We start from the raw sequence: 15,492 nt of genomic DNA, 5'->3' as shown, positions 1-15,492 counted from the left end.
ATAAGTATTTTGACGATTGGCCTTTTCTTTCTCTCTGGCTTGTAGAGATCTAGGGTACTAGCCCCCCTCGCCACCTTCATATCCCGCATTAATCACCAAAGAGAGCATTTTATTGTTTAAATATTACATCTAACGATTATTTTTCCCCCCATTTCTTAAAAAGTCCAGGAAAATGTAATATATTTTCATTTTTGGACTAAATTTGTAAATGACTCTTAAAATATTATTCCTGCCATACTCGTTTGAAATTCATTGCTCAAAGAAAATTTCACCAATTTGACCCTCAAGGCTATCAGTCGGATTTCGAACTATATAATCAATGATCCATACCTTAATGCGATATGTTCTACTATTTTGGAAAATAGCTATTCATTCAAAATACAAAATGTATTTTTAATACACGTAACATAAAACAATGGATAAAAAAAATGAAATGACTTTATTTACATACACTAAAACATATCACAGTACATCCTGTGTGAATTTACACCAACCAAAATACTACATCATAGTTAATGTCTCTTCATAGAAAGAGTTAACGTCTCTTTAGAGAAAAACAAGTTTCCTCAAGGTACAACTTCACAGCATGTTATTTGATACAAAATGAAATAAATGATGTCCCGAAAACGGAGACTAACTCCCACTTATAAAAGACAAGGCCTTTGCAAATTGTTCAAATTTCATGATTCTTCATTTTCCACAGATCAAGTCTCTTAGGTGTTCAACGTCCTTCAACTAAAATAAGGAGAAAAAAAATTAAATTTCATGAATAGAAATTCATCAAATCTTTCTTCATAAATCATGACATTATGTTTAAACAGACATGACTAAACTTACTGTACGAAGATATATCAATCTCATCTGGCAGCTCTGTGATGTTTACTTCAAATCTTTCTTGTACTTCATTTAGTACTTTAGCATCTGTTTCATCTGATACAAATGTTATAGCAAGACCCTTTGTTCCAAATCTACCTGCACGAGCCACCTAAATACAAACGAGAGTCCATAAACACTCAAGCCAACCCATTTATCCACATAAATGCCTAGAACAACAGCAATGAAAAACCACACACAATTTTTGTAAGCAAAAACTGCTACTCACTCTGTGCAAGTAAGTGTCAGAGTCTTCTGGCATGTCATAGTTAAATACGATGTTGACTCTTTCAATGTCCATTCCTCTACCAAACAGGTTTGTGGCCACCAGTATTCTCTTCTGGAAGTCTTTGAATTGCTGATACCGGGACAATCTAGGATTGAAAAAATATATTTATGTTGATATATATTTACCAACCAATAATCAGGAATAGGAACATAATAAATTCACGTAGTATCTAAAACTGAGCAAGAGTGTGTTTAAAGTTAATACAAAATCAAAATACCTTTCTTCCTGTGTCATTGCTCTGTGGATTGCAATTGCTGGGAAATTCTGCTCTACTAGCAGCTGTGCCAGAGCCATACATCTCTGCACTGACTTCACAAAGATAATGACCTATAACATACAATGCAATTTATAAAACCTGAACAAATGCTGTACAGTACATGTACATTATTCAAAGCTAATTTCACAACTTTTGTATATATATATTTTTATAATACCTGGTTGAATTCCAGAACATCCAACAGTTCAAACAGCTTTCTGTTTTTCTCATTGTCCTTCAGTTTGACATAGTGCTGTTGGAGACCATGGAGAGTCAGTTTGGAATCGTCATCCACGTAGACCTCCATTGGCTGAAAATAAAGCAAAGCATACCAACAACTGCAGCAATAGCTGCATAAATTATATCACAACACTTTTCTAAAATAGAGTGATACAGACCTAAACATTTGCACCTGTAAAATTTATGTTCATGTACTTTATACTTCTGCAATTCACATTTATGAAAATCAGACCTGCAATAACATTTTAGCAACTTGTTACATGTATGACTACCTGATCATTTATTTTATCAGCAACTAACCACTTAATTCTATGGCTACAGAGTATCCAACATTTAATCTTCTTTTTTTTTTTGATTAAGCCAAGTTTATATTTATGTTAATATACCTTTTGATATTTCATTTTAAGCATATCATTTAAATATTTTTAGACTCAGGCAGCTTTCTGCAGATACCAAATACATACTTGCTGGATTGGACAACTATAACCAGCTTAGAATGCAATGGTTCCCCTATGACCACACTGTAGGCCCATTCTCCCAATCCAGTGCCCGCTTCCAGATCTCTGGCCAACAGGTACAGGAGAAACACGACTCTTTCTTAATATTCAAAACATTCAGCGGACCAAGATTACATTACTGAATCCATCGATGTTTATCAACAGCACAACAGAGATGCAGCCTGCCCGCCACTTTCAGAGCAGCGAGACTTGTGCACCTCTGACACTGGTTTCAAGTCCATTAACATCCTTCTGGATTTAAATTGCTAATTTCATTTTCTGAATTTCTTTTCCACAAATAGGACCCCCCAATTTTAAATACTTTTAATATATTTTTTTTCCAACGATATTTTACAAATGGAGCTAATTTGAGATCAACTATTGACTTATTTCTGAGCGCGAACCCTTTACGGGTAACAAAGTTCATTCACAAAGTCAGTGCTCTACAACAAAAGGTTGCAAAGCGATCACTCGAAGGAGACACTGAACACGATATCAAACACAAAACACTGCCCATCAACAACTCCAGAAAAAATAACACTTCACGCAGCCATAGCTAGAAGAAAGGGTGTGCTAATTACATCTTGCATGAATCTCTTGCAGACTGCTCGAATTTCCTTGCTAAGTGTAGCACTGAACATCATCACTTGCTTTTCATGGGGGGTGTTGCGGAAGATTTCCTGGACGTCTCTCCTCATGTCTGAAACAAGTTTAAAGGATTATGATGCTTTCATATCACGTTGCCAAAATTAAGAATTTATATTTTTTCCAATGGTATAACAATTTAAGAATATGATTCAAATATCTTACCAAGAGCTGCCAACATTTTGTCACATTCATCAAGAACAAAGTGCTTGACATTCTTCAGGTTGAGGACTTTGGAATGGCAGAGGGCTAGAATTCTACCAGGTGTACCAACAATAATGTGGGGGCAATTCTTCTTCAGAACATCCTCGTCCTTCTTGATGGACATTCCTCCAAAGAAAACAGCAATCTTCACGTTGTTCATGTACTTGCTGAATCTCTCATACTCTTTGCTGATCTGGAAAGCTAATTCTCTGGTGTGTGCTAGAACCAACACTGATACCTGAATAAAACAAAAATTATGATTACTCTTTTTTCTCTCATTTAGCACAATATATAAAACACAATTGAATTAACATGCATATAGGCGGTATCAACATTTAAGACATTACTTCAATGACTAAAGGAATCACATTACTAGGTAAAAGACAAACATGTATTAGTAAATTCTGTTATAGAGTGACTGGCAACAAACATATAACATCTTTGCTGCTAATTATCTCTATTGTTATCTTGCATCAGATCTGCCTCTTTTGTAGCAAATTACTCCAACAGAAATGCAGTTCATGTGCAGACAATTTCACAACTATTATCCTAGAGTATGAAGCTTATAAACAAAACCTGAACTTATTTATCCTTAAATCTGGAGAAAAGGTATTCACATGCTATTTTTTTTTAAATCAAATATCTAGAACTATAGCCTAGACCCTTCATTTTTGCTTTCCTTAAATCTGGAGAAAATGTATTCACAATTTTTTTCAAAATCAAATTCCTAGGACTATAGCCTAAACCCAGGGTACCTCCTAATAAACCATCTCAACAAATCCCATCATGATAACCGCAGTACTGCTCTCTTGCAACTTAAATTGATATACTTTGTCAAAGTTTTAGCAAGTAGATAATATATTAAATGAAGTAAATGAAACAATTGAGGTTACATCATATTTCATCAAACAAAACTGGCATTTCGTCCTGCTAAACAGCAGTACCTCAGCCATCGTAAAGGGGTCTATATGCTATTAGAGAAAGCCTTGTATTTAATTTACAATGACAGACATTTTCTCCTTACCTGACCATCAACAGGTTCCAGTTGCTGCAGTGTTGCCAACACAAACACAGCTGTCTTTCCCATACCAGACTTGGCCTGACAAAGGACATCCATGGACAGAATAGCTTGAGGAATACACTCGTGCTGAACTAAAAACAAATGGAATAGTTTAAATAACCATGTAACAAACCTTAAAATGAAGTATCTAATTTTTTCTAATATCGGTTTTTTCATTGTTTACCTTCAGAAGGATGCTCAAATCCACAGTCTACAATGGCTCTGAGCAACTCTGGTTTCAGAAGAAAATCTCTGAATCCAGAACTGTGAATGGATACATATGTTCCCTTCACATCTTTCTTTACTGGTGCATCACCAGTCCCATCTGCAGTGGTTTCGGTTTCATCATCTTCGTAGTCTAAAAGTTCAGTTTCGTTCTCATTGTCTGCCATGTTGTCCTTAAACGAAAGTAAACAAACCATATCCCAATTTCACATCATTGAAATCATGACAAACATTTATCGTATCGTAAATTAAATAGTCATTCGCTTTTAATTTAGCTGCACACTGTGCTTTCCAAGAAATTTTGTTTACGTTTGCTGTATTTATGACTGCAAATTTCAATGGCGTCACTACAGGATGCCGGTTTGCAATTTTCATGAAAATAATCACATTTATTGGTAAATCATTAAAAAATACAGGTCCAAATTTACTTCATTGATAATTTCCTATAGTTTGAATTGATAATTAACATCAAACTAACGATGATTACAAAGGATTACTTGAGATTTTTTCTTTACCTTTCTTGTTGTCTAGTTCTTGATGGCGGCCACTTGATGACTGTGATTGGTCGAATATTGACCAATTGAATTGCCAGACGGTTCCTAAAAATTTGTCAACTCATTCTCAATTTCAGTCGATTAGTCGGTATTATATGATTTATATTAAAATATCATTACATTTGATCTCTTTTATTTTATTTAGAAAATAATACAACTCCGTTCAGCTTGAAACTTTCATTTTACATGGCACTGTACTTTACAGTGTAGGCTATCTGTAGGCTATATTAAAATTTTGTTTTTTCGTGATTGTAAACACTTGCATAATAATTATTAAAAAAAAGAAAAGAAATAAACCTATCTTAATTTCCCTTTTAATGATACGTGTGTTTTTTGCCAGTTAAGTGTACATGCATTTAAAGAGTTAATTTTTCCTCTCTATTTTCCCGTTCGATCAAAATTCAACAACAAAGAGCTAGGGGATGTAATGTCTACATGTATTTTTCATAACTTAATAACTTAATTAATGAATTTAGTTTAAATTTGATTTCATTTTGATTGTATGCCACATGGTGATATCAATAAACTGAACTGAATTGAATTAAATTTTCCGGATGATAAATTTAGGCCTTTTAGGGACTGCGTGGAGGATTTAATAAACTAAAGTCGGGAACATGTATGAGGGAATTTTAATTTGATTCATTTTCTTCTTTCGTGTGTGTGTTTTTTAAGGAGGGGGCCGAAAATTATCATATACGATGGGGGGGGGGGTCGATCAGGGGGTCCGGAACATATGATACATGTTAACAACATCAGAACCCCTGTATGAAAATCATATCCATCAAAACCCTGTAGCATTAACGGATCTTGTAACCGATGTTCCTTTTTAAGTGTAAAATAACATTATTCCGCCACACACAGCATTGTCCGACACATGAATGAATAATGTATATGTTGAAAATAGGGCACATGTATATTATGTGCGTCATGTGCACTTCTGCATGCATGTCATACATGCCATTAATTTAAGTAATAAAACTGCCACCTAATGCACTGTTTCAACGCTTCTACGTGGCTGTATAGAATTTCAGCGCATTAATTATATCATAATTTCACTTTAAGTACCATCTTCATATTTATCGTTTTTGGGATGATATCGTTTTGGTGCGTATATTAATAGTATATATGATTATTGGTTAATGAATGTGTATTGGCCATAAATAGCGAGATTCAGTATATACAGCTGAATTATATAGTGTGAACGTAGTTACCGAACTATATTTTCTATATTTACTATATATGTGTATTTGATTTTACTAAATAAATATTTTTATCCACCGAGTATTTTACACCAAATTGTTAAAAAATTGATGAAATGCGATTCGTATTAACAGCACATGAAAAAAAGAACCATATAGAGTGCCAGTAATAAATCATCTCATCATCGTGATATTTTTTTCCCTTTTTTGGGGGGTGGGGGGGGGGTGGGGGTGGGGGAGGGGTTGTTTCTTGTTTATTTTTCATACTTTTGAGGTTGTTGTTGACTTTGTGTAGGTGATTTTGTTATGATGAAACTTGAGCTACATTGATAGCACGGACTGCGCGGACTGCGCGGACTGAAGTCAGATTTCAACGCTCTCTGGTAATTAAATTTCACATAATAAGGAAAGAATGGACATTTCCTTTTTATATAAGGTGGCAGGCAATAATACGGATAAATTGTAAGATATCTGTAAATATTAATCATAAAAAAAAAATTTCTTTGGTGTTTTATACTGGCTATATGAAGGTAGCGATTATTGCAGGAAAATAAACATTTTTAGTCCATGCAACCACGCGAGTTCAATGTCCACTGCTCTCATATCGGTTTAAAACCAAAAAAAAGTACTCTTTTAAAACCGACTGTGTGTGACCCAACGTATTATATTTCAAAACTTAACATTCTAATTTGGCTATGGTAACATACATTTTATATCAGTTTTATATATTTACACATTTTATAGCTGTCCATTCGTTTCAAAGCTGTCTTTCATCATTCTATATTTGAGGTTTGATAGTTGTTAACAGAAAACAAAATATAGATCAGCAAGTTTAGCGGTGGAAGCTAAAATAGACAGTACAAAGTGTATATATAAACAGACAGCCGCAGTTATCAATAGAACCTTTGAAGCTGGTTTCAAATAGGAGACCAACTCACACATTCATACATGCGGCACGTGTAATGCCAGAATATTTAAATTCACAACTTGTACCTATTGTAGGTATATGATACAATATCGGACAACGTTCCAGTTCAGCTAGGCCACGTTTTTTTCTTCAGGCAAACTAGGGGACTGTCAGGCGCCTGTCTACTCCCTGATAAACCCATCACAGTGATTGATCTCTTTTGGTCAGTTTCGCTTTGGAGATCCTCGGTGTCAAGGTGTGTGCAAATCTAATATGCATTTTCACCAGGAACAAAGCGTGTCGAATTATCACATTTATGATGAACAGTTCATGACCAATATGTGGAAACAGGCCGACACAGGAGCCGGGGAAAATGTACAGCAGCATGTTTGGAATTATTCCATGTGTATTATTAGTAAGTACATCTTGTAAATGATCTTGTTAAACATGTCTTATTATTGAGAATGAAGAACAAACTAAATCTCGATGTTCGGGTGTTTTTTGTTCCGGTTTCAAAATCAAATTGATTTCCTTTTTAAAGGGTGTTGATTTTACTTTACCTTTTATTAATGTTCATTATCTTTATTTCTTGGTGATTTTCATATTGTATATTAAAATTAGTAATGATTAAATAAACTAAAAAAAAAGATGTAGTACACACTAAACGTTATTTATTCTCTCTAAATAAATAATATTTATTTATTTTATATCTATTAAATATTTAATCAATTCGTTTATTTTAAAAATGTTCCTGATCAGAAATATGTTCCACAAATTGACATACACGTGCGTGAATTGATTAAATTAAAACACTGTATATACAATTCCATCCAAAATGTTTTCAGCCATATTGACAATGAAAACGACAGATGTCGGTTGCGTTTGTAATTTGATTTTGAATTAGGTCAAATTAATATGAAATAACGTAAGATAGTTTATCTCATTATTTTCTCATCCTGATTTTTATTCATCTAGCCTGATTTTGATTTTTTTTGCCTTAAATTTAATTTATTTTAAAAGCAGTCATAGTGTTCAAATGTAATAAAACATACGGTATTTTAACCTAGATCTATATTATATTTTAGACAGTTGCTTATTTGAGTGGTGATTCCTTTTGTGGTCACGGGTCACTAAACACATTGGATAAACAATTATTAAGGATATTACAACATTATCCGAATGGTATTCCTCCGGCGATTAGTGAGCGCTTGCAAAAAGTCATAGAATCTAGAGTTCAACCATCGAACACGAATGCCACGGATATAACAAAATTAGAAACCAAAAGACCCAATCAAGTTATCAGCAACAACACTCGGAACACAAGGACAGCTGCAAAACTTCCAAATGGATCACTTTTAGGAAAGAGAAGGAATAAAGTGTCTGACAATATTACACAGGCGAGTGGCAAAAATAGGGAAGATGCTACCGGCGAAAACAGAAATGTTACAAAGGCCCTTCTTGTTAATATTAGCAGCGCCAAAAATGAGAATAAAATCAATGTCGTTAACAACACATCGAAGAGCAATGCTACACCTTTAAGAAACAAAACTAAAACGCATATCCAAGGAGAAAATAAGGAAATTCGTGATACGAATGCTATTAATGTTAATATCAACACAAGCGAAAACAGGAATGTTACAAAGACCCTTGCTGTTAATATTGGCAGCGCAAAAAATGACAACAAAATCAATGTTGTTAACAACACATCGAAAAACAATGTTACACAGTTAAGAAAAAAATCTAAAACTCATATCCAAGTGGAAAACAACAAGGAAATTCATGATCAGAATGCCATTAATGTGAACATCAACATTACGGAGATTGTCAACAAACTTATTGGCAGCAACTTGAAAATAAAGGCCACACCTACAAGAAACCCAATGACCACTTATACAAACCACAACAGCTTAAAAAAGGTTTCAAGAAAGGATGGCACGAACAAAACTGATCATTTAGTTGAAAGTTCTAAAAGGACCATCATAAACAACATTACAAAAACCACAGACAATTACGCATTGAAAGAAGGACACATAAAAAGCAAGCCTATGATGGCGATTTCTGTTGGCCGTAAACATCATAATCCTGACACAAATGCTACCGCTAATCGTGTTATTCAACAAAAACGTCCAGCCACGCGACAAGAAATCGACGCCAAGAAAATCACAACGGAGACAGGTAAAACCAGATCCATAATACCTAACCACATATCAAAGAAAACCAAGTCCGAAATACCGAACCACAAATCAAAGAAAACAAAATCAGAGATATTTAACCATAAAGCAAAGGCCACAGTACTGCAACCGCATACGAAAATAGGAAAGAACTACGCAAAAACCAAAAGGTCAAATATAGGAGTGCGGCCTGATTTAAGAAAGATTAAAATAAGAAACGGTTTATCATTGAAAGCCCATCATCCAAAGACGAAAAAGCACCAGCAATCGCCTAAAGAGCCAAGAAAGCATATCAACATACACCCTAAAACAACTGGACACGCTTACAAGCCTAATTATAAGACAACAAATCCAGGAAAAGGGACACAAAGTCAACATTTGAAATTTAATCGAAACTCTCACTCAAATCCGTTCTCCAATCTACACTCGTCACTACCGGAAACGAATGTGAGGCACGTAAAGACTATCCAAGAAGAAATGTCAACTAAAATATTTTCTTTTAGTTCACCAAGAACTATTCACCAAAATGTGCCCCAGTTACCACAAAAAATTGTAAATCCCGTCTTAACCCGCAATACCAAGAAAAAGTTTTCCTTAACGCCACCAGAGAACCAGTTAAATCCTTCCCGAAATTCTAGAAACATGAATACACAAAAACACTCTACTACCAAAACTCCATATTCATGGAAAAGGCCTGTTCCTGAAATTCAAATGATGTGGGAAAACAAACCCATTAAAAATGGACAATTTGCACCTCCTACGAACTCTTTAAATGACCAACGGAATCCATCGGGTTTCCCATCCAATCATTATTATTACGACAGCATTAACTTTCAAGACACCTTTCAAATTGATGGACCGTACCCACAATCTAATCCAACACAATCAGGTGGTTCACCTCCGATGTGGAAGCAACAGTCGCAACAAAATAAATGGACGTCTTCTAATAAAAACAATCAAATGCAATTCCAAAACCAACAGAATAACGAGCGATTAAAAATCAGCTTTCAAGGGTCTAACACATTTGATAAATCCAATGCACCAATGGAACCATTTCAGAATTACCCGGGACAATACATCAATAACAATGCAAGATCATTCGGCAACCATAATGCACCCTCGGTTTCGATGACAGATGTCACTCCTGGACCATGGTCGACGAACCAAGAATCCATGAATTTTAAAGCAAAAACACAATCTGCACCATTTTCTCCACAACAAAGCGTCGTATACTCTAATTTTAAGGATAACTCCCCTCAACAAGGCGCAACTAAAAACAACCAACATAGCTCAAATACCATTAATGGGAAGTTATCTAAGTCAGGTCGCCCCAGCGTTGTCTATTCGAAATTTGAAACAAATTCTAAGTCTAACTCTTGGAATACAATGAATCAACATTCTCAGAATAATCAAGGTCCTAATTTTCCTGGAGGATCGGGCAATAATTTATACACAACCACCATTTCTCCATATTTGTATCCTGCGCCCTCGCCATCAATGTTTGCACCACCAAACATACAGGGAAAGGAGTCGCTGTCATATGTACCAACATTTACGCAAGATACATTGAAAGGAAAACAAAACCTACCCGGTTGGAATGCGTTTACTACAACACCAGCGTATAAAAAACAGAACTCGGTTATATATTCTAAAACTCCACAAAATCCACAGATGAATAAAAAGAATTCTTTTACAGACATAACCATTGCTCCCAATTATTTATTTCACCAGGAACAAACATCACAATACCCAATTTTAAAAAGTAATTCCTTTTTTCAAGGAAACCAGATGACAAACAACGTACATAGCAATCAAGGGATCGGAAAGATTTTGCCATGGTCTTCTACAATATCACCTATTTCACCGACGACACCTAGTACCCTGTTTACACAACAAGGAACTTTGTCCACAAAAAGCCCCGACCAGTGGGTTATGGCATATTCAAAAGACCTAAATTCAATGGATAAAAATTCTCACATAATACAAACTACAATACCTCCTATCATTGCACCACTAAACCAAAGACAACAGTATCCACCTCAACAGCACCATCAATCAAATTTCAATGGCTTTGAACAACAACCAAGGAATAATTTCCAACAAAAACAATTTGCAGAGCCATTTCAGGTGCAACTCAATCAAAATTTTCAACAGCAACAGAACACACAAATACAAGTTAGTAAACAGCCACAACAAACGAATTTTTATAAAAACGGTGAAAATAGGCCGATACCACCAATAACAGACCAACAGCAACAACAGCCAGTCTATGGTATGCAAAATAACAAAATCAACAACCCCCAAGCAAGTCAATTTATGTCATCCGGTCAACAGCAAACCCAAAACCAACACTTCACAAGTCAGATGTATCCTTCAGATCAGAACCAGCAGCAGTTAATTATACCACAAAATAACCAACAGGGGTTTCAATTACAAAATGTGAATTATTTAGCACACGACCAAAACCCGAATTTAAATCAACAACAATTTAATCCCCAGCAGCAAAGTGAAAATACACAGATAATTAATCAAAATCAACAACAAAATCAACAGCTACAGCAGAATTTACAACTTAATGTACAAAACAAAGAACAGCAATGGACTAATCAAAATAAAAACAACCATCAATATCAAAATCAACAAAATTCAGCTCAAGGACAGTCTTATCCAAATCAACAAGCAAACGGATATAAACCAAATCAACCGTTCAACGTGCAAAATCAACAAGTAAACGGACAAATCAAATATCAAAATGCAAACGATCAATATTCAAATCAACCAGTAAACGGACCTTACTCCAATCAGCGAGCAAACGGACCCAACACAAATCAACAAGCAAACGGACCTAACTCCAATCAACCAGCAAATAGACAATACTCAAATCAACAAGCAAACGATCCATACTCAAATCAGTATGCAAATGGACCATACCCAAATCAACATGCAAATGGGCCAAACTCAAAACCAGCAAACGGACCACACTCGAGTCAGCAAACAAACGGACCATACCCAAATCAACGTGCAAATGGGAAGTATTTAGATCAACAACCAAATAGACCTAATTCAAATCAACCAGCAAATGGACCATACTCAAATCAACCACCGAACGGCCCATACCAAAATCAGCAAGCAAACGGACCATATCCAAACCAACCCACAAATGGATCAAACTCAAAACAACAAGCATTAGAGCCTAACTATAACCAACCAGCAAGCGGACAATACTCAAATCCACAAGCAAAGGGACCATACCCAAAACAACAAGCAAATGTGCCAAACTCAAACCAACAAGCAAACGGAGCAAACTCTAATCAACCAGCAAACGGGCCATACCCAAATCAACGAGCAAACGGGCCTAACTATAACCAACAAGCAAACGGGCCATACCCAAACCAACAAACAAACGGAGCAAACTCAAATCAACCAGTAAACGGGCCATATTCAAATCAACAAGCAAACGGACCATACCCTAATCAACAAGCAAATGTGCCAAAATCAAACCAACAAGCAAACGGAGCAAACTCAAATCAACCAGCAAACGGGCCATACCCAAATCAACAAGCCATGAAACCAAACCAAAACCAACAAGCCAATGGTCCAACATCAAACCAACAAGTAAATGAACCAAACCAAAATCAACAAATAAACTCACAAAACACAAATCAACAAGGAAACAGATCAATCACAACTCAACAAACCAAAGGGCAAAACTCTGATCAAAAAGCAAACGGGCCAAATCCAAATCAACCAGCAAATGGACCATACTCAAATCAACAAGCAAACGGACCAAACTTAAATCAACAAGCAAACAGACCAAACCTATATCAACCAGCAAATGGACCATACTCAAATCAACAAGCAAACGGACCAAACTTAAATCAACAAGCAAACAGACCAAACCTATATCAACAAGCAAACGGACAAAACTTTAATCAACAGGCCAACGGAATATTACCAAATCAACAAGCCAACGGATCATACCCAAATCAATATGCCAACGGCCCATACCAGAAACAACAAACAAACGGAGCTTACCCAAATCAACCAGGAAACGGACAAAACGCAAATCAACAATTATTTGGACCATACCAAAATCAACAAACAAATGCTCGATATCCAAATCAACAGCCGAACGGACAGAATTCGTTTAAGCAACCAACCGGACCATATCGAAATCAACTACCTAACGGACCATTCGGCCAGCAACCAAACGCGTTTGGCAATCAAAATCAACAACAAAACTCTCCTAACAACCAAATACAGCCAAGACAACCTTTACAGCAGCAACGATTTCCGCCACAGCAAAGACCTCAGTATCAACAGCCACAAAAGAACGGCAACAACAACAGAAACATGAAAATCTTCACGGTTAATCAAAATAAAAGACGCCAACGGCAATTGAGAATCCCTGCACCGGCTTACGTAAGTTGTACCCTGATACTTTATTTCAAATGATAATATCATGATTTATTTATGTGTGATCGCACGGTTGTTCCATAATAATTTCTTGATGTCAAAGAAATATTATTAATATTTTATGTTTCTCCTTTTAAACATATCTTTAACTAACGTATTACGAATTCTTAGTAAATCTGTTTTATGCAAAATGACAAAGTACAATCTTACCTGTTTTCATAAAGTTGACCTTTGGTGTTTATTACCCGGACGGGTCAACAACAGAGGAAGAGCACCAGCTAGCTGGGAAACATGTGCACACCATCACGAGATACAATGCAGACAAAGTGGACCACATTTCAGACTATTTGACCATGGATCACACATGGGTAAACTAGATCATTGTAATCTTTTTGAATCTCCATTATGGTGCTTATTAGAGTATCTTTCCATATTTACATATAAACCATAATGATGTTTTTTATTAATACAACTTATTTTTTAAATATACGTATAAATACAAATCATTCTTTAGAAACTATGGTTAATATTTTTCCTAAAAATACAAATCGTTGCAGAACACCTTAGGCTTGGTGTCACAAGGAAATAACCAAGACACGTGCTATGTTGGAAAGCTACAAAATGACATCATGAAATCTTATGAAATTATCGTGAACAAGACAAGGTTCTCAGATGTAAGTCATTTTGTCTATCTTAATTGTAAAATAGACAAGATTCTTTCATGTATCCGATTATTTTTCCTTTATCTTTAAACAAGACACATTTCTCAGAAGTAAGCCATTTTGTTTATTGCCTGTATCGTGAAAAAGACAATGCACTGTGATGTATCATGCTTGTCTATTTGATGTATGATCTTAACAAAACAATTTTTTACATCCATCTAATGATAACTCATGATTTTTAAGAATATAGCACGAGATAGTAAGTAAGCATTCTTATAATTGTATTTTGATTTCATCTCTATGAAGATTCCGTTTATCGAAGCAAACGACAAAGACATTTTGTACAATAATGTGAGACCAATCGACTACAATCAGGCGGTCAATGAAGTGGGTCAGTTCGTGGCCGACTCCTGTGGACACAGAGCCAACATATTCCTGGTGACAAGATCCCGCCACAGGCGTAAGTGCTTCAGTCAGAAATCAAAATGAAGACAACACATTGCAAGTTTAACAATTAAGATACGTGTATTGTCATCTGTTGGTGTAAATAGCTTGTGTAAATAATTGTAAGTGAAAAGCGCTCAACTTAAAAAATATTTTTACGAAGACATTTACTATCAACAATAAAACAGATTTTTACGATCGCAAACCAACAAACTTTTTTCTACAGAGTTTATGGCCGGAAGAACAGTTATTCCACCCACAGCATGCGCATATGGGCCTCCCCAACACAGCATGAAAAAGACTTTGGTGAAATGTTATAATGGATCTTGTCAAGGAAATTTTAAATGCAACGTCGAGCATGACGTTTGTTGTCCTAAACGTAAGTCCTAATAAAATTTTTACTAAATATGAAATCCATATAATAAATGTACTTATATTACTCACAATTTTTTTTAAATTTCTTATGTCTTTTTTTCAAGGACCTAATGGGATAAAATGTCGGAAGATGTCAATTGGGAACTTTTGTGTGATTCATCCTCAGTATGGTTATTATGCTGGATGAAAAGTTGTTGCTCTTAATGGTGTCCACAACGGCTGTCTCATAACATCCGATGTTCAAGAAAAAAAGTCCCTTATGTCTTCAAGGAGCGGGTTGCCGTGTAAGGCAACGTAGTAATGTTACGTGTGTGCCAAAGTCCGAGCGAACTTGTGAGAATCTGTTACTACTTTGTGTATATAAATCTACAACATGACTTTAATGTTCTGTGAATGTGTTGTGTTGTATAGGAATATTAATAAAAAAGGTTGTCATTTTGTGATGTTAGTGCATTTTTTTTGTGAGGTTTATTTT

The 15,492-nt window shown here is 35.4% G+C and overlaps 2 protein-coding genes across 2 annotated transcripts; one reads left to right on the top strand and one right to left on the bottom strand.

Annotated features, from left to right (window-relative positions):
• Positions 1-420: 420 nt before the first annotated feature.
• On the bottom strand, positions 421-4,904 carry LOC105319209 (spliceosome RNA helicase DDX39B). Its single transcript, XM_011416637.4, has 10 exons — positions 4,805-4,904; positions 4,249-4,462; positions 4,029-4,156; positions 2,966-3,242; positions 2,737-2,855; positions 1,597-1,728; positions 1,380-1,489; positions 1,103-1,247; positions 838-985; positions 421-735 (listed from the first exon to the last, which is right to left on the bottom strand). The coding sequence occupies exons 2-10, from the start codon at positions 4,454-4,456 to the stop codon at positions 722-724; spliced, it is 1,281 nt and encodes a 426-aa protein (XP_011414939.1). The 5' UTR covers positions 4,457-4,462; positions 4,805-4,904; the 3' UTR covers positions 421-721.
• A 2,229-nt stretch (positions 4,905-7,133) lies between these two features.
• On the top strand, positions 7,134-15,390 carry LOC105319214 (probable WRKY transcription factor protein 1). The gene is made up of 7 exons (XM_066076808.1): positions 7,134-7,364; positions 8,035-13,542; positions 13,761-13,904; positions 14,094-14,210; positions 14,505-14,658; positions 14,869-15,021; positions 15,122-15,390. The coding sequence occupies exons 1-7, from the start codon at positions 7,323-7,325 to the stop codon at positions 15,202-15,204; spliced, it is 6,201 nt and encodes a 2,066-aa protein (XP_065932880.1). The 5' UTR covers positions 7,134-7,322; the 3' UTR covers positions 15,205-15,390.
• Positions 15,391-15,492: the final 102 nt, after the last annotated feature.

The sequence above is a fragment of the Magallana gigas genome, chromosome 2, assembly GCF_963853765.1.
Source record: "Magallana gigas chromosome 2, xbMagGiga1.1, whole genome shotgun sequence".
Classification (NCBI taxonomy): domain Eukaryota; kingdom Metazoa; phylum Mollusca; class Bivalvia; order Ostreida; family Ostreidae; genus Magallana; species Magallana gigas.
Note: the sequence above shows the minus strand (reverse complement) of the source record. Positions and strands in the feature narration are given on the sequence as shown.

What these genes read in the sequence shown, in the direction of transcription:
- LOC105319209 (XM_011416637.4), bottom strand. Translation starts at nt 4,456, where the DNA reads ATGGCAGACAATGAGAACGAAACTGAACTTTTAGACTACGAAGATGAT. An exon ending in GCAAGAGATTCATGCAAGAT is followed by an intron (nt 1,729 to 2,736) that starts GTAATTAGCACA and finishes CTTTATTTTCAG; the next exon opens with CCAATGGAGGTCTACGTGGA. An exon ending in GCAATGACACAGGAAGAAAG is followed by an intron (nt 1,248 to 1,379) that starts GTATTTTGATTT and finishes TTTCAATCCTAG; the next exon opens with ATTGTCCCGGTATCAGCAAT.
- LOC105319214 (XM_066076808.1), top strand. Translation starts at nt 7,323, where the DNA reads ATGTACAGCAGCATGTTTGGAATTATTCCATGTGTATTATTA. An exon ending in TTATTCCATGTGTATTATTA is followed by an intron (nt 7,365 to 8,034) that starts GTAAGTACATCT and finishes ATTATATTTTAG; the next exon opens with ACAGTTGCTTATTTGAGTGG. An exon ending in ACAAGACAAGGTTCTCAGAT is followed by an intron (nt 14,211 to 14,504) that starts GTAAGTCATTTT and finishes ATCTCTATGAAG; the next exon opens with ATTCCGTTTATCGAAGCAAA.